Source organism: Simochromis diagramma, unplaced genomic scaffold (assembly GCF_900408965.1).
Source record: "Simochromis diagramma unplaced genomic scaffold, fSimDia1.1 OVJJ01000585.1, whole genome shotgun sequence".
NCBI classification, from domain to species: Eukaryota; Metazoa; Chordata; class Actinopteri; order Cichliformes; family Cichlidae; genus Simochromis; species Simochromis diagramma.
Genome location: NW_024387398.1, coordinates 7,359,084 through 7,379,187, shown reverse-complemented (window position 1 = coordinate 7,379,187; position 20,104 = coordinate 7,359,084). Strand labels below are relative to the sequence as shown.

General features: G+C 43.1%; 1 protein-coding gene across 2 annotated transcripts in view; it reads right to left on the bottom strand.

The window, feature by feature from the left end:
• Positions 1-20,104, bottom strand: part of LOC120720430 (protocadherin Fat 4) — a 98,685-nt gene that overhangs the window by 13,567 nt on the left and 65,014 nt on the right. Inside the window, exons 7-11 of one of the 2 annotated variants that reach the window (XM_040010106.1) lie at positions 11,051-11,231; positions 9,063-9,313; positions 4,489-8,838; positions 2,800-2,904; positions 2,072-2,379 (exon numbers count right to left, since the gene is read on the bottom strand). In XM_040010106.1, the coding sequence (XP_039866040.1) occupies positions 2,072-2,379; positions 2,800-2,904; positions 4,489-8,838; positions 9,063-9,313; positions 11,051-11,231 (5,195 nt within the window). The remainder of the gene's footprint in view (positions 1-2,071; positions 2,380-2,799; positions 2,905-4,488; positions 8,839-9,062; positions 9,314-11,050; positions 11,232-20,104) is intronic. The other variant, XM_040010107.1, reaches the window with a different exon arrangement.

The window sequence follows — 20,104 nt, the reverse complement described above, 5'->3', positions numbered from 1 at the left end:
CTAATCCAAAACTTAATGATTTGCTGCTGGTGTTAATCAGCGGCAGTCCTAAACTGTCAAACTGAATTTGAAACATCATTGTCAGAAGATTTGAGTTTGTTCTCACACGATATCACTGTAATTGGTATTAATGTATAATTTAATCCAAATAATGCTTATTATTCTTCTACTCACCACCAAAATGTGATCTAAGAGTACAGAAACACTGCATCTTTGACAAGAATGACTCATCCGAGGTTTTTCCTTTTTTGTATTCTCAAATCTCCATGGAGATTTCTGTTTATAGTTTCAACCACTACTCCTCTTTTTTTCATGCCCTCAAAGATTACTACAAACTCTGCAAAATGAAATTGATCAGCTTTTCAGACTGCAGAGCAGATGGTCCGGCACGGCAACACGAGGACAAGTATGTTGTAGTTGGAGCTGCCAGGCAGGAGGAAGACAGAAAGACCACAGAGACGTTTAATGGATGTAGAGAAGGAGGACGTGCACAAGGCTGTTGAGACACAAAGATATGCCAGGGATAGGGTGAGATGGAGGCAAATCACCCACTGTGGCAACGCCTAAAGGGAGCAGCCGAAAGAAGTAGTTGTTCTCAAAAACAGCTCTAATCCAGTTGGCCTTCATTAGGTTAAAAAAAATAAGCTAAATCTGACACGGATATGGTTCTGTTTGGGAGCTAATGAGTAACAGTTGAGAAATTTCACATTTTACATTAGAAATGACTTTTTCTTTGTTTATGGCACTTGGACCAATAGCTGCAGTGTTAACCACGAATACAGAAGCAAAGAGAAACATGTCAAACTTTATGAAAATCACTTTGATGTTGCATTCAAATGCTTTTGTACTGTAGATTATATATTAAAGGACGCGACATTAAGATAAACTCACTTGGAACAAGGCAATATGGCTGTTTGAATTTTGACACCAATGCCTTAGATGCTTTAAAGCTGGAAACAGTTACATCCTTCCTTAAACTCTCCACTGAACCTTTAACTATTAACATTTTCCATTACTGTGGTTTAAAACTGACGTCTTCGTACACTGTAACTCGTTGGACTGAGACAATTTGCCTAACAGTTATGGTATTTGACAATTAAAACTGATTCCTGCAGAGATGACAGTAACTGAGATGGCTGCAGTATCTGTGAACTCTCTGCTCCCTCTGATTACTTGGAGCCTTCATGGTGAAGCAGTGCATGACCGTGTCCGTGGTTTGCGTCTGCTTTCGGGATTGGCTCAGAATTTAGGCGCAGGAACGCAGAACAGACCTCAAGCCTGGCCACCGAAATGACCCGTAGCACCTTTTGCAAACACGGTGATCAGGTTCACTTTACACCGCTCAAGGGAGCTGGCACTTCAGGCGTGACACACTCACATTTCTCTCTCATTCTTCAACAGCCCCAACACGACCACCTTCGCATAATATTCACCGGGTACCATTTGCAGACAGAATCACAGCTTTCAACGTGTGCTGTATTCCTTTACACCCGTCACTCTGCACCATCTCAAAACTGACAATTTAACGATTTTACCAGCTTCCTATGAAACTCCCAGTGCACGGTGGGAAATGACAGATTTGAAGTCCAGCAGGAGAGCTACATTATAGAAGGCTTGACAGGGCCTAGCTGGATTTTTTTTCCTCCTCCTGCCTTGCCACTGCATTGCTGGCAGGGAGAAGCCTCTCATTCAGAGCACAGGAGACAGGATTTCAACCTTCATGGCCATTTTGGATCCTGGTATTGTAAATCACAACTAGCAATAAAATATAATTACAAACCATGAAAACCATAAGCTGAGCTACCCGTGGTTTGGGGAAGTTTAATTATCATCTGATGGTGCAAAAAAGAATATAAGGCCAAATTTGGAGTCAGCTTCAGCTATAAAAGCTCAGGACATAAATGCTATTGAATGTGCAGTCCCTTTGCAACTATGCAGCATTTTCTGATTTTCCTAAATGTTTTTGCTGCTAGACCCATAAAAACTAATATGCCACTTAAAGCAAGAGCGAATGATGAGAAACATTTAGAGTATGAGATATTTTCTATCGTAAAAAAACAGGAATTCTTACCATCCCAGCTCTCCTGGCAATGACTGTGTGGAACTGCCCATCTGAAACTTTTATCATGGTCATCAATTTATAAGTTCCACTTCCCAAGTTAAAAGAGAAGCGCATCTGTCCCTCGAAGATCTCCAAAGCCAGGAACTCCGCCTTGTCTCCGGTCTGGTTATCGTGGTTGTATAAAAGCAGCGCGTTGCTCTTCAGGGTAGCAAACTTGATATATATGTAGTTATTGTTGGGATCCAGAGACGGAAACTCCATGTAGGAGAGCTCCTCAAAGCCATAGCTGTTCAACTCGCAGTGCTTGCCGAAAACCCCTGAGGAAAAAAACAGACCGAAAGTGGAATCATGGAGGAAGCCAATGAATGATTCACAGTGCTGCTGTGATAAAAATATCTACAGATAAAACAGAATCTTTATCAAGCAGCATTATCTGCTTTGTATATAGAAGTAACAAAGCAGATATCGTAGCTGTGTGATCACAGTCTTGCAAAAGACTCTTCAAAAAGTTGAAAACTTTTTTTTTCTTACATCAACTGGAGACTACTACTGAGGACAGCAATACAACACATGAAAAATGGAGACAAAAAATGAAATGACAGTTTCCACATTTGTTTAAGAAATCAAGGGTTAAGAATGAAATAGCTGCTGGGAGAGTGCACATCTGAATTTGTCCATCTTGCTTTTCAATTTAGCGGGACTCTGTAATACCCTGAAAGTTTCCTACTATTACTTACCAAATGGACAATGACAGTAATATCCATCCACTCGATTCTGACAGGACCCGCCATTAAAACACGGGTTACACTCACAGTGATTGATGATGGAATCACACGTTTTGCCTGGGTTCACAGAACAACACAAATTAAAATGGATGGGGTGGCAGACAACACAGGAAAACCCCAAAGGGAACACAGTTCACTTTCCCCACAGGCCAAGTCATGCACGCCTTTCATCGCCTCACAGCTGAGAAATGCACTGCAAAAAAAAGATCCATTTAACTACGTACTACACCTTTAAATCTCATTCAAGCTCAAACAACAATACGATAAAAGTGAAAACTGTAAGTTCACCTGTTTCAGTGCAGTTTCACAAAGCTATTTTGGAAATAGCATTGCTTGCCCAAGATGATATCATTTGACCAAAAACAACATCTTGAAACTTTTATAGGAAAAAAACGAAATGATCTCATTCAACTGGCAGATTCCTCTCACTAGGAATAATCAGATTTTCAAACTCATTGCAAATTATGTTTGGACGAGGCTGTTTTTTTTTTGGTTTTGTTTTTGTTTTGTTTGTGTGGGATTTTTTTTTGCAGGGCAGAAAGGCAAATAGTTGGAATGTACACAAATGGCCACCATACATACAAGCAAACATATAAATGAAGTTTAAACATCACAATAAGGAATGCGACACTGATAATACAAATAATACACTGGCTTCGAGAGAACAAACGGTTCATGAGTGGTTAAATAGAAAAAGATTGACAATGAACTTTTGAAAATGCATTTTATGCTGTAAATCTTGAGACAAGTTGCTTAATGGAGACAGATTCTGCTGCCAAACACCAGTTGTGGAAACAGGAAGTTGAGAGTTCACCAGGAGGGCATGCAAACTACTGTAAGTCAATAGGTGCGTTTCTGCAGGAGGGTCATTTATCTTGATGAAACCTAAAGAATTGTGCTCATTTTTTATCATCATAATAAAAAAGGACAGTAATGACTTGACTTGAGGCAAATTGCCTGCTACAGCCCGCTTTGAAAATGCCTTTCAGATGCTACAGTCAGAGGCTGAACAACATACAAGGTCCAAATGACCTTGAATGTAATTCCACTTAAAATCCACTCCCTTTTTATCAAGGGTAATAATGAAGCATATTCATTACATTTCCAAATTAAAAGGCCTGATTGGATCTGTTATAAAGCTGCTCATTTGTCATGCAGCTCAAACCCCTGCTAAATGAGAAATCCTTGATTAAGAAATCCCTGTGTATACAGTTGGATCAGAAATGTATCTGTGTGTGGCCAGAGTTGCATGCACATGAACACACACAATGAAATGCGATAGTGGTGAACTGCGTGTGGAGCCTAGACTCAAGTCCTGAATACGGTCAGCTTCGCATCATCCTCTTTATTAAAGCAAACATGGCGGGCTGATATGCATCACAGCTGATACCCCCCGCCCCTCAAACAGCAATCCAAAAATCAAACTGTTTTTGGCAGTGATGCTTGTATGCTATGGCTACAACACCTTCTGGAAACATTCAGAAGCAAATATTTTCATTGGACCTAAAGTCATCTGTGTGACTCCAGTATTGTGGGAGTTTTAATGCGCGCATGTGTGCGTGTCCCCACGTGCTTTTTTCCAAGCCTAACACGAGTGGCTTTAAGGTCAGACATAAAATGTGACTCCTGCGTGTGTAGTACCTGCAAAGCCGGATTTACAGAGACAGTTGAAACCGCCTGGGAAATTCTGGCACAGCGCCCCGTTCTTGCAGGGATTGGAAAGGCATTCATTGACATCCCTCTCACAGGCCTTGCCGGTGAAACCTTCTGGACAGGTGCAGGAGAAATCCCCCACCAGATTATGGCAGGTGCCGCCATTGTGGCAGGGCGATGGCTGGCACTCATCGATGTCCGTCTCACACAGAGCTCCTGTGTATCCTGGCCTGCAGCTGCAGGCGTAGGGCTGCAGGGGGTGGTTGGAAACAAGGATCACTGGGACGCTTTCTTCTGTCTTAATATCAGGCCCGACACTGAGACGCCTCTTGCAGCTGCCTCCATTCTGGCACGGGTTGCGTGTGCAAGGATCATGGTCCACCGCATCTATTTGCACCCCGCTCTGTCTATATAAAATGTCTTTGATACTCTGGAAGAATGTGGCCACGCCGCTCGGGTTGACATATTGTCCGTGGCCACGTTTCACAGCTGCCATCACGAAAGTCTGATTGTTGAGCTCAAACGCTCCATAAATCAGCACCCCTGTGCCTAGTCCTGCTAGCTGAGAGTTGGCAATGCGTAGGAAGCTGAGGTAGTGGTTGGTGAGGAAGCTTTTGACTCCGTCAGAGTGGAGTCGGATGAGTATGCTGTTATCCACCGTAGCATTGTTGAAGCCCACGAAGAGGACTTTGGCTGTGTTACTAACTGAACCGTGGACACCGTCGCTGCTGCGGATGGTTAGGTCAAACGTTCCATCTGTTGAGCGAGCTTTAGAGTTGAGGTTGCACGTTCCAGTTGGGATACTAAACAGACCTGAAGATGGAGGTATAAGGGAACAGTGGAACCTGTCCTGAATATCCGGGTCTTGGGGTCTAACGTCTCCCAAAGAACCACCAGGAAACATGTTTCCAAAGTAGTGGACCAAGATTTCCATGGACCTGGGCTCTGAAGGGTTGTCATTCTGATCATTTATTTTCACGTGAACTGTTCCCGTGGAGGACATTTGCGGCACGCCAGAATCCTTGATCACAACAGAGAGGTAGAAATCACTAATCTGCTCTCTGTCAATCTCCCGACTTGTGGTTAAGACTCCAGCTGGACTGAGACTGAAGTAGCTTTTGGCAGAGCCAGAATTGAGGAGGCTATATAGAAAGGGGCCTTGGTTGGGTGGTAGATCTGGGTCAGAGGCTGTCAGTGTTGTGACTGCAGTGCCAGCTCTCTGGTTCTCCATGACCTCAGCGTAGGTTTTAGCTAAAGTCGGGCCGTTATCATTGATATCTTCAAGATTCACAATCACCGTGGTGCTTCCGGTTGCGGGAGGTGTGCCAGTATCCACAGCGAGAATCGTCAGATTATACACAGGAATTGTCTCTCTGTCTAGCTCTGCAGCCACAGACACTTGGCCAGTTTTTGCGTTGATTGTAAAAATATTTTTATCAGACTCAGGAGCTATGGAGTAGGAAAATCTGCTCCAGCTTGGGACAGAGTCCGAGTCTTCAGCACTCACAAAAGTCACCAGACCACCGGGTGAGAGACCTTCACTGACCTGGACATCATAAAGTTCATTAGTAAAAACAGGCGGATCGTTTGCATCAAGAATAGTGATATTCACAAACACCTCATCAATATCTGCCCCACGGATGCTTCCTGCGTTCTTGGCTAACACTTTCAGTGAAACCTTCTCCTCTTTCTCACGATCCAGAGTACCTGTGACATAAATCTGGCCCGTCCTCTTGTTGATGCCAAAGCCCTTCTTTCTGCTCCTACCAAAAATGAGGTAGTAAACTACTCCATCTTCTCCTTGGTCTCGATCACTGGCAAATACTTCCCCTACCACTGTTCCTTTTGGAGCAGCTTCTGAGATTTCAAAGTAGTACTGTTTGGAGACAAAGCGCGGCACGTATTCGTTGGCTCCCTTTAGCTGAATGTTGACGTTGGCGAAGCTGCAGCGCTCTTCGTCTGGGACATTGAAGGCCTTGACTGTTAAATGGTAGACCTGCTTAGCCTCATAATCCAGGAAGCCCTGGGTGGTGATGATGCCCGTGTTCGGGTCAATAACAAAGAGGTCACTGTCTGACGATTGAATCACATAAGCCATGACCGCGTTAGCTCCCGAATCAAGGTCTGTACCATTCAGTTTGATCACGGTGGTGCCACTGGGAACGTTCTCCTGCACAATGGGGAAGTACTCATCAGGATCAAACACAGGAGGGTTGTCGTTCACATCAGTCACGTGTACTGTGACTGAGACGTAGCTTGTTTTTGCAATCCAACCACCGTCAGTGGCTGAAACCCTAAGCTCGTGCTGTTGCTTTTCTTCAAAGTCCAGAGGGTGAGCTAAGGATAACACTCCAGTTCTACTGTTAAGTGCAAACAGACCCTTGTCGTTGCCTGAAGTAATATTGTACGTGATAAGGCCATTCATCTCTTTGTCTTTGTCTCTTGCAGACAGGGTCCTTATTGCTGTTCCCACAGCAAGGCTTTCAGGTACAGTAGCTGAGATTTGGCTTTGCGAGAACTCGGGTGTGTGGTGGTTTTCCTCCGTAACTGCTATACTCACTGTCGTCTGTGCAGACAACGGAGGATTTCCTTTGTCGCTTGCAGTGATTTTAATCTGGAAAATTTTATTCATATCTGATGTAAGCGAAGAGGCAACAGTAATCCATCCACTTGTTTTATCTAGTTTGAATTTACTAGAGCTATTTCCACCTGTCATTAGGTACTCTACCTCGGAATTAAGGCCAAAATCTTTCTTGTCCTGAGCTACAACCCTGAGCAGTCGGGTGCCAACTTTTACACTTTTAGTGACAGGTGTAAAGTAGCTGGGGGAATTAAACTCAGGGGGATTATCATTGCTGTCTACAATGTTCACAATAACTGTTGTCTCACTCATCAAAGGCTTGAGTGCTCGGTCCGAGGCTGTCACAATGAAGCTGTGGCGGTTTATATTTATACTGCTAGCACCTGTTGAGTTCTGATATTTTAACTGCTGCTTTACAAATATCTCTCCAGTGCTGGCATTAATTCTAAAATACTCTGACTGGGATCGGATGAAATAGAAAATTTTGCCATTGAAATCCTCGTCGGGATCAGTGGCGGACACCCGTGTGACCAGAGAGCCCACCTCTGTGAGCTCAGGATAGTCCAGATAGTAAGACGGTCGACTAAATCTGGGGGCATTATCATTAATATCAGTTATGAATACGGTGACATCTGTGCTTACTGTCCAGCCGCTGTCATGGGCAGACACTTTGACAATGTAGTGATTAGTGTCTTCTCTATTGAGTGGCCTGCTAATTGTTATGTCTCCTGTGTTTGGATTAATATTGAATGGAAGGCTGGTATCTGTAATTGAATATCGGCTAATGGCATTTGAACCGGCATCCTCGTCAGTGGTGGTGACTCTGGTGACAGTGTAACCCACAGGGGCATTTTCAGCCACTGTAGCACTGAAGATCTTGGAAAACCTGGGGGCATTGTCATTCACATCCAGTGCGTTGATTAGTACTTTGACTATTGTGTTTTTGGGTGGCAAACCGCGGTCAGTGGCTTTGACTTTCAAAGTGTACAGAGCCACCTTCTCCCGGTCCAGTGGCCTGGTGGTTCGTATTTCACCGGTGGCTCGATTGATGCTGAAACTGTTCTCTTTGTTGCCCTCAATGATGGCATATTCCAGCTGTCCATTTGGCCCACTGTCCAGATCAACGGCAGAGACCATAAGCACCCCCTTGGGTGGAAGATTCTCCAGTATCTCAGCATGGAAGGGATCCTTATCAAATACTGGGTGATTGTCATTCACATCCAGCACAGCTATTTCCAATTTCTCATAAGAGGAGTAAGGTGGGAAGCCCTGATCTCTGGCCTCAATCCAGAGGACATACTTCTGTATGTTTTCATAATCCAGTGGATGTCTGATAGACAACTTGCCTGACAGCTGGTCGATATGAAAAGCATTATCCAGGTTCCCACTGGCAATGTAATATGACAGCGGCCCGCCTCTCATAGAAGACCCGGTCACAGTTGTAACAATGTGGTTGCTTGGCTGGCTTTCAGGGAATGTGAATGCACGCTCCCTCAACTTAATGACAGGGAAGTTTCCTCCAGTAACAAAGCGAACAGTCACGGTAGTCGTATCTGTTTTGGGATTAGCTCCGCCGTCTTTTACTCGAACTGTAAGTGTAACTTCTGAATTTCCAGTTAGCCTCTCATTGGCAGTGATGGCACCTCTGACTGGGTCGATCTTGAATTTCTCAGCATTGCGGCCCATCAGGGAGTAGTGTAGCTGGGCGTTTGAACCAGAGTCCTCATCAGTGACAGTAACGGCAAAGACCAAGGACCCTGAAGACATAAATGTGAATGAATGAGTCTTTGGCACAGTGATTTAGCAGACTAATTACTTATGTAGACATTAAAAAATAGAGTTTATTTTAGCATTTTAGTTCATTTTAGCATTTTCTGACATAGTTAAAATATTAAGCTATGCCTAATAACACAGTACAATGACAGAGAGAAAAGGTGCACACCACAACTTTTATTTAGCACCTTTTAATGCATGTGCTCACCTGGTGCAGTAGATGCGGGGATGTGGGTGACATAGGGGTGGTGGTGGAAACGTGGGGGGTTGTCATTAATGTCGGCCACTGTCACGGACACAGTAGCAGAGCTGGACAAGCCCTCGGGCTGGCCTCCATCTGTTGCCACTACCAGCAGCTGGTAATTGGCCCTGTCTTCTCGGTCCAGCAGGGAGCTGGTGATAATCTGTCCTGTAGCTGGGTTGATGGAGAACTGACCGTGTCCTCCGGTCAGGCTGTAGCTATAGGATAAACACAGAGGGACATGTTTTAGTGAAAAACAAAAACAAAGACTGCATACCAATTTGATGATGATAATGATGCTGTATCAGGAATTTTTGCAGTCATCTCTAATACAAATCAATATTATTCATTTGGTGTTATTGAATATCTTTTATTATTCTTTATTGAAACAGCAATTTTAAATTCATCCACACATAATTTCCTGGGGATTATTAAAGTATTCTGATTCTGACATCAAATACTTGCATATATATAGACTGTAGTTATGTAGTCTGCTACTCTGCACTGACTGAAGCACCTTGTTCAGTGCGACAAAGTTGCCTATAGAGGGCACTGTTTCCAGGTTCACATTAGCACAGTGAGGGGGGAATATGGTCAGAGATGGTCCCCACACTACACTGCGGTCACATCAAATCAGTGACATATTTAACTAAAGTGTCCATTTGCTTTAATGCTCTGTGGGGTCTAGGCTGCATTCTCCAGAATCATGCATTTGATTTATCTTCCTCATTGTTATATTTATTATTGTGTAATCCAAAAATGACAAGAATTTTAATAGTTATAAAAATACATGGTATAGAAAGCCAACAAAACATACATAATATCAGGTCAACACTCAGGGGGCTAAAATCTTTTGCTTTCAAACAAATATCAGGTTTCACCCTGTATCTCCCGAGTCTCCAGCAGGACCCAGACATAAATGTAAGCTGACACATACATGTACACACCAGTGCATATTTTGAAAAGGTTTCTTGAAAAAGCATCCCCCTCCAGAGATGGGATGACAAATTGCAGAACAATGTGTGAATGCAGTGCTGGTGCAAAGCTTATTTGGACATTGAAAACAATGTAAACTGTCCACAGATGCTTGTGGTCAGAACATAGTCCAGAGACAAGTCCAAGCTCGGGACTTACATTTAACGGGCTGTGAAAATCAAAACTAATAACTATTTGTAACCAGTTCTGGGCCCCGAACCCCTGATGGGTACATCTCGTTCTGTCATAGACAATTAACATCCTCATTACTATGTTTTGGGAAACTGGAGCACGCTGCGGTACCCCCCAATGTGTACCCAGTGGGGCTGCCGAAGAAAAAGAGGGGGCTGGACTTGAGTCAGTGTCCGGCCTGAGAGAGACTGGCCAGAAACTCTTACAAGCTTCCCCCTGGAGGGGCTTGTGAGCGTGAAAAAGCTTGAAAATCGCACCCCAAAACAATGACTTTGGGTTTTGACTATGACGCTAAACTCCGTGACTAAATTTCTATCATCCATTGCAACATTGGTCTGGAATTTTACAGAGCTGGAAGTGAGTTAAAGAGTTTTACTGTATGGCCCCAAAAGGGTATTTTCACACCAGGGTGTAAAATCAGAGCATGAAATCAAACTGAAGCTGGCCTGACTGTGGAACTCAGTAGTTCCTGGGACCATATAGAGTGACATCTTATAAGAAGTGGCTTCAGTGACGTATGGACACTAATGTTTTTATTTTACTCTATTTGATATTTCATGTTCTTTAGAAAAAGATCTTTGGGAAAACTCGGATTTTCCAAGTCAGTTCAGGGAATTTCAAACTTCAACTATCTGAATATGTTTGAGTGGTTTCATTTTATGAATCCTGTTCAAAAGAGCCATTTCCCACTTTGAATGATCAGAATATCTACAGCATACCAGGGGTCCCACTGACTGCAATAAGTTGGAGTCTGGTTGGAATAAACAACTGAAAATCAAAAAGAATACCTTATAACACCATTAACTCCCACGTCTGCATCAGAGCTGTTGACCAAAAGCACATCTGTCCCAGTTGGGGCATCCTCCATGATGGTGGTGTGAAAGATAGAAGAAGTGAAAACGGGGACATTATCGTTAACGTCATCCACCATAACCGTTACCGTCCCTGTCCCACTCAGTGATGGAGTGCCTGGAGATGGAAGAAAGAAAAAAAAAAACATGACTGACAGTAGCAGTTTACTTCTCCTTGAGTGATCACCTTAAAGAGAAGTGAAGGAGAAACTGACTCACTTGTTGGGACAGAAACAACTCATTAACCTTTCAGCAAACCGAATATGGAGATTACTCCAAGTGACAGAATTACAAACTCTGTTTTTGTGGGGACACGTGAGTGCCATTAAGTCCCCTTCTGACTTTGGACACATGATTTATTGTACATGACTTGTTATTTGCAGCAAGATCCACACTGAAGCAATTCACATTCCTGCAAAGGCTCGACCACACTGTTCCTGCTGCATTTAATTCAAGAAAATGTCTGTAGTCATGGGTATGCACTTTCCACGGGTTGTACTGTCACATCAACGCACATCAGCGAAAAACACATCAAAGGGGCTCAATGTCTCTGAAACCAAATCTTTCAGGCGTCCTTCCTGGGGTCTTGGACGCTCACCGATTTAATCTCCACAGAGAGGTATCTATTTTAAGGTGCGCGGCACTGTGCGAGATATTAGAGCGAGAAGAAGTGCTATTTTCAGCAAAAATCCGACCGTTTTTTTTTCCCAGAGCAGGTGACGAAACACGGTTTGCTGCGACCCGGGGGGATGGATTTAAATCAATAGCAGATGAAAACGAGCCGCAATGCAGAAAAACCTGAACAGAAAAAAGACATTCAGGCATCTGCCTTGCTTGAGCTGCCCTTTATAATCCATCCCTAAAAGGCACAGCGAACTGGCTAATCTATATTCCAAACATAAGCGCGAGTTTTCAGGCTTGTTACTGAAAGTCACAATATGGGATCTGGAGACATCCTTAAAAGCTTGATGCTATTTTGAGTTCTTAATGATTTCCATATGGTTTACAGTATGAATAATACAAGGACAGAGAGCACCTGAGGACTGAAAAAAGCTGAGATGTGAAAGCCGTAGGAGCTATTTTTCCCACCTCTTACATGTAGTTGTTCCCTCCTGTAGCTCTCTTCAGGAATCTGTGTGAATATGTCAACTATAATACAACCAAATAAAAACATACACGATCCCGATCTTGTGTCTCATGTCCCTGTGTACTCAGCTGCTCAAAACATCAGATGCTTGAACTTGTGTACCGTGGAGGCCTGGATTAATAAGAGATAATAAAAAACATTTGGATGGTGGCCACCAAGATTCTCTCTTAATGCTCTTAAATAAAGAATCAGAGAAAAGTGGGTGCCGAGGGGTGGAGGGTCAGAAAGAAAGCTAGAGGGATTCTATGGCTTTATTGCGCAGCCAGCATGGATTAGTTATAAATATGAGGAAATCAGGCCAACATGCTGTTATATTTTGCACCAGTTCTTCTCATTTGGAAGTCAGATGAAACATCTTTGCTGCTGCAGTCTCCCGAGATTATACGCGAGTGCTGTTGACACAATGATGTTTTTCAGTCATATTTATACGCCACTAAAAGGTTGTGTCAGAGGTTTATTCCTGTTAAAAGGGAGTTTTTCCCTTCCCACTGTCACCAAAGCGATTGCTCACAGGGTGTCATCTGATTGTTGGGGTTTCTCTGTTTTCTCTGTATTATTGTGGGGTTTTTAGTTTACAATATGAAGAGCCTTGAGGCAACTGTTGTTGTGATTTCACGCTATATAAATAAAACTGAATCAATTGCTACTACCTTATCAGTATGAAAAGCAATATAATTTAGAGACCTGTGTATTACATGCAAATCGGAGCTCCCTGCAAACTATGCTCAAACTACTTAAGAGTGTGTGTGTTTGTGTGTTTGAGCACAAAGAAAATCCTCCACAGGCTCTACAGCTGGGAATTGCTGACACTGAGTTCTGGGTCCTTGCGGGCAGAGAGCACAAAAGAGATCTTTCCCTGTGAACATCAACAAATTTGAACATTACTGTGGGGCTTGGATACCGCAGCCACTTCTTTCAGGAGGGCTGGGGATTCCTCAAAAAACGAGATTTGTGATAGTTTACCGTAACATCACTTCACTGCCTGGCTTTATGATAATAAACAGACATTTGGCCTCAGGCTTGTAATGCACCCAGGTTTTCTGGTCAGAACAGAAGTGGCTAACATTGGCATTCAGAATAAACAGAGCTGAATTCCAGAAGCAAAATAAATGACACAAAAAGAGGTGACAGTAAACACATTTCATCCCAAAAGAGACCCAGAAACCATACAACACTAATCTTTAGTGACTCATTACCAAAGCGAATCACTGAAGAGTCCTCTGCTGCTCTAGCTATACTGACTCCCGTGTTTATACCCATACATAGGCAATGTTGAATTTTGTATTTCCACCTTTACAAATATTTGTGATTATGAAAAATCCGCTTATAAACAACATTCTCTGCAGCTAGTTACACGGGACATCTGACCACAAATTTGGTGCCAAATACAAAGAATTAACAGTGGCGGAAACATAATCTGAGCATAAAATGTAAACCAATCCCCTCTATATAGCTTCATCGCAGACTTATTATGTAATAACCACAACATGTGTCAGCAAGATTATTTAATTAACATCATGCTTTACTGTAGCTTTCTAATCCGCCTATACTTGGACCCGAGGTATCGTTTGTCTCAGCAAGTTTCATTTGACACGAATCATCATTCAGGAGGTTGTTATAGCAATAGATTAGAGCAGCTTTCGCTCCTCCTCAGGTGATCCTCTTAATTGAGGAGCGATCCAAGTCAGCAAGGCGTCTGTATCACTTTAAATTAACCAGCAAGGAGCCGCAGGTGGTAAGTAAAGTGTGTTTGACAGTCAGCAACTCGCTAAGACTGCTGTTGATCAAAGATGTTCTGTACAGGCTGGAGCTGCTGATGGCTGATAAGAGGCTCTGAGAGCTAAGTGGCTTTGTCTAACAAAGCCATTAGCTCACACCAAGAGACTTGAGTCAATGCAGGAATGATTTGTTTTTGAATATCAAGCGCGCTGCAGTATTTTTCTGAACTTAACTGATACCGACCGAGCGCAGCAGTCGCATTTCAATAGCATTGTTCCCCTCACTAAGAGAGGAAGCCAGCCAACTTATAACGCTAGCGCCGACTGTGTGCATCTATGTCTATGTGGAGCACACCGCCCTCCTTTTAGGCATTTCATTTTTGCACAGGATGTGATGTCACAACCTGTTTACTGCCTGTGAACGGTCAGCCTTCTCTGTTGGGGCCTTCAAAGACTCTGTCACCCAACACATCAGGGACTCTGGGGCCCAGGACACTGTTACACCAGCTAATCCTTAGCAAGCACAGAACAGAGACACCCCACCCCCTCTAACGCTCCTCTGTCCAAAGCTGAACCTGCGTTGACCCAGCAGATGATAGGCATGGGCTCAAATTGAGGATTTTTCACATCTTTCTTGGTGTATCACTTCTCACAGCATCATGCAACTCCATGCAGTTTCTGAACGTGCCTTCTTGGCCTCATGGGGCTAACTGATATCACATAACCCCCTGGCAGCTGTTACCCCCTCCAAGCCTCCTGTTCGATGTGTAAATAGTTCAGATCTATCTTGTTACATTGCGTGGGATGACAGATTTAGTAAAGGAACACTATATCTTGGCAGGTATGCAAATGTATGTAGATGACAGTTGTTTCAAATAGTTATGGCTGGTGTGAGACATTGTTGAGATTCATATGACGGCAGACTAAATAACAGGGTCAGCGCTGCAGTCGAGTAAGTCATCATCTGTTTCCGATTCTTAAATTTCCTCTGCATCCTGTACCTGTAATAGTAAGAAATCAATCCCAGAGGATTTTTTTTAAACGTACAAAATAATCTCCATCCAGTTCTTCTTTCTGTGGAGGGAGTGACTCAACAGGAGAGGAATGCTCTCCAAGAGTGCTGAGAAATGCCAGCATCTCCTCCAAACAGTCTTCGCTGGAATCTGGCAAAGCACAGGGAAGAGTGTCAGGGTCAATGATTTAGATTACTGCAGACAAGGCGGGTGTCACCTCGTGCACGGCAGGGATATGGCGAGGAAATTTGCCTGGATCTGGCAGAGCACAATTTGGCCCACCGCTGGACGACAAATGACATCATTTTACCATGGAAAGAGAACTGGTGGAAACTTGCAGCGGGAAGTCAGCTGCCTACCAGTGGCAGCCATGCACTGCGGTTAGACAAATATTTTTTCCATTGGCAAGTCCTGTCCCCAGACCCTTTCTTTTATGTGAGCAGTAGTTCTTAAGGTAAATTTTCAACTTTTATAGGGCTGCATTAACCACAGACATTAAAGACATTGTAAAGGTAATCTAATGCTATTAGCCTCCATGAAACAAAAACTATCCAAGACAATATTCAACAACATATGTACCAGCATATTTAGCATATTCAAGTTGATATTAGGAAAGCGTGATCAGTTTTGTTTGCATTCATAGCACCAGTATGCCTTAAGAGCCATAAGACAGATAAGGTAATCAAGGCACTACCTTACCTCTTGCCGATGTTTGTGCCATGAGCGTAATCCTATTTCAGGGGTTAATCTCAAGTCATTTAGGAAAGCAAACCTGCCCCCCCCCGACACTACACTTCTGGTGAGTAAAACCTCGCATTATTACGCACTGTCTCATTAAAATCTCATTCAAATGTCAAAGAAAATTGCTTTCAAAGCTACTGCCGCTAGTATTATTTATTGTTGCACAGAAGGAATCGAGGTTTGAGCCGAGAGGAGTGTGCTGCCTCAATCAGTAAAGAAAATAGTGAACTCTCTGGCACCATGTTTCCATGAGGTGTTTTTGTACCAGAGCCACTAAGTTCTGATGTGATAACTCTGCCTTCTGTTCAAGGGTTTTCTCCAATGCAAGACATCAGACCGATGGTGTTCAGATAAAAGGTTTTTATCCGTGAGCAGCCATTACACTACAGCAGCGGTGCCCAACCTTTTTTGCGCCACGGACCGGTTTATGCCCGACAATATTTTCATGGACCGGCCTTTAAGGTGTCGCGGATAAATACAACAAAATAAAACTAGCACCGGTACCGAAAAAAAGAAGATTTATTCATAACACACGTGAAAAGACCAAGGAAAACCGAGTAAACGATAAAAACGATAACAAAATAACGCTGAAAACCGATAAAAACCCTGAAAACCATACATTTCACACCTGAGCCTCAACTCTCGCGGCCCGGTACCAAACGACTCGCGGACCGGTCCGAGGCCCGGGGGTTGGGGACCGCTGCACTACAGGATAAAGGAAAAAGACATAGGCGTCAGTGCACACAAAGGGGCGCTCAAAGTGCTCGAGCCGATTCCTCCCTGCTTTAATTGAATCTAGATGCACCATTACCATTTAATTAAATGCAGCGCATCCCCTTCAGATCTAGGAATGACACAGCTGGATCAGTGACAACTAAAACAGAGTCCTCTGTTTTATATTTCACAATAACCCTAAAAGAACTTAAAGTGTTTGTTAAACTGGCAATGGGACTGACACTTAAACCTTCCCACTAATATTTCACTGCTGCATCTGAGATCACATCTAAGAGCTTTCTTTCAGTTCGAATCACAACTGGGGGAAACTGGAAAAGCCTAGAATAACCCCAAGGAAGGAGTGTCCAAAATAACAAGCTTTCTGACTAAAGTAGACCAACTGACCATCTGTTGTAGCCTCCTCCATCGAAGAGATCCACAGAGAGGTTTCCCCATAAGCCTCTCAATTCAGAAAGCATTGTCTAGCAAAAACATATGGCAGGGTCTAAGCACCTTATTAGTGTACATTACCGCTGGACAAATCACATTAACCTTTAAGAAGGTGCTGTGGCCATACTTTCTGAACTAGAGGGGGTACAAATACACGTGTTAATGATGATTAAGCTACGTGTTTTCTGACCGCCGCAGCTGCTATGAGGGTGCACGGCGCTGTGAGAGCCTCACGGGGGGTTTTGAAGGAGACAGCAGCGCTCACCTCCTGGGAAAAGCTGCGAGTCACCCCGAGTTGCTCAGCTTAAGCCGTGCTAAGAAGAAGGTTTGAGTGTCTGTGCTGGCACAAGAGATAATCTCTTCCTTTAATATATGACTGCCTGATGTTTTATCGAAAAAAGAAATGAGGAAGGACAAAGCTGGGATGTCCAAACAGCCAGGTTCATTAAAGTGGGAAGTTGAGGACAGGTTGACTTTGGGAAGACGAATGAATGTGTAAATTTATGAGACAGCCCATCTGTAGCCTGAAGCTTAAGGCTAAACGGTTAATTACGGTTTATGGACTGCGGCTAGATTGTGCTCTTAAGGGACAGCGTAAATAAAACACATCATTACTCAGGGGGGGTGAGAATTGGCTGCCAACAAGCCAAAATTGACATTTTTCTGCCTCTGAGAACCTGTTGCTTTGCGACAAAGCTTCTTTTAATGCAACCCTGTCCGGCACCCATGAAAGACCTCGTGGAGCCGAGAGCAGGGTGCAAGCTGTCCCACTGCACAGTTTGCCAAACATAACAGAGTAAACAGAGGTTTTCTCACAGTTAACAAGCAACAGAGTGAAAGGGATATCTCAGCAGAACACTCAAAGCTGCTACCCAGCATAAAGGAAGCTAGAATATTCCTAATAATATGGCAATGTCAGTGGCATCCATCAAATTAAACCTAGAATTTTATACAGCTCCCTGGTTATTTATGGAGTGCTGCGTCTGAATGCTTTTGCATAATTTCTTCCACATATGTTACAGATACGGGTTGGCGGTTTGCAAGCATGCAAAAAAAAAAAAAAAAACCCTATCGACAGACACAGAGCGGAGCTTTTTTTCATAGTTTAGGGCCCGTGGTGAAATTTAATGAAGTGATTTGCCTTTTGTGTTTTTATTACTGTGGTGCTTTTATTTGCTGTGTTGAAGAATATTTGGAAATCCCAATCTAGCACTGGGTCTGTGCACCATTCAGTGACTGCTTTCCATTTTATGGTGACACAGCAATACCAGCAGATCATAACATAGTGTGAGAGGTGGAAAACTTATACTGCCAGAATAACTTGCTCATAACACAACTCTATAATGTTCATACATGGGCCACATAAAGCTGAAATATGACTTTGGAAAAGTGTTTAAGAGCGAAAGCATGCACTTATATTCACATACATATTACACAGATTTTCAGTAAGCAAAAAAAAAAGTGCGTTAGCAATGGCCACATATAGTTCTGATGGGTTTATTTTTGTGAGAAAGTGATGTGGTAGCCAGGCTCCTCGGTGAATAAACATCATTAAAAAGTGGATCTTGCCAGGCCGAAGCACCAATCATTCAGCCCACACCACCTTTTTAATACACGCCTTCTCCCTCCTCCACAACTTACCAAAGCTATTTACATAAACATTCAGATCCTGCAACTGTTAGTGTGTACCAGAGAGTGGAAAAGAGAAAACAGGCGATAGGAAAAAACTCTGCAAGACCACATTGTTACTGCAGAGTTTTTTAAGAGCTGATCCAGAATGTTACTGCTCTGTTAAAGTTCATTTGAGGAATCTGATATTTTATTTGGCCAAGTCCTTTGTTGCCACTAGACTGCAGACTGGGTGAAACCATCAGAAATGGACCCTATTAAAGATTTTTTATGGCAAGTGTTGGACAGTGATCTAGCGATGTCTCGACCACGTTTTAACGCCACGTTATCAGCGTACGCGCAGGACTTTGTTTGCTCCGTCCATGTTTGCCTAATATGACAAAGACTGATGGATATATGCTGGCATTAAATTTTCTCTGTTGTTTTTTGCTCAAAACCTGACGACAGGCTGGAGATTGACAGATCATTATTCAACCAAACAAGTCCAGGGGAAAGAAAACTCAAGAATACAGAAGGGTTTACACGCCAGATTCATGGGAGCCATTTAAGAGCATAAAGGATTCTGCTTTTAAATAGGCATGGTCATTAAAATTCTTTATCTGCTAAGCGGTCGTTTAGCCCCCCAAAACTCTCCCCTCACCCACCAGCCAAAAGACCATATACAAACAGCGCGGCACTATGGAGCGATGTGCTGGAGGGATGTGAAAGACATGGGATTTCTATGCGCTCGTATCCGCCATAATAGGCATGGGCCAAGGGATTTACTGTGCCTTCTCTTTAATAAATGTGGTCAAACGCTCTGCATGTCAATGCGCCCCGAGGATGCTCTCACCACCACACGCAGACTTGCACAAACTCGAAGGCAACACACAAATGCACAAAAAACATATGTATGAACAAATAATCATTGCGTGTCTACTAATCTGCAGACACAAGCATAAGCACGCAACAAATCAGTTAATCGCTAATGTAAATCAAATTAGGTCAGTTTTTATAACTTTTATTAGTTGAAAGGGTTTCCAAAAACATTGAAAAAGAGGAAGTTCAAGTGGGAATACCTACTTTTAAAAAGATCCAAGAGATTAACAAAGCAAGGCAGACAGCAAGAAACTCCTGTATGAAAAAAGAAGCTTCTGGCTATATTACTGTCTCAAAAATTCATGGATTCAGGAAAAACAATATAAGAAAATACATTATATTAATCAAAAGCATTAGGGTTAACTTTAAAGCTGATCAGAGCACCTCAAACCTGACAAACTGCCGTGTGCATGAAAATATGTTCTCCACAACCACAGATGCCTACTTAAAGCCATAACAGCAACATTGTTTTGCAAAAGCATTTGCGACTCTGTGGGAGATCTCACTGTTGTGCATTCTTCCGAGCAGGCAAAACTTGTACATTACTAAGCAGTGGCTTGAAAATCTGACTTGCCTGCAGCTGATCCCAGATGTTGGCTGAGTAAAAACAACAGTCCGGGTCTGCGTACTCCAAACCCCAAATATCTTCATGTATCTGCACAACTAGTAAACTCAAAAATGCAGAAACAAAACAAATTCCCATAAACAAGGAAGGGAGACT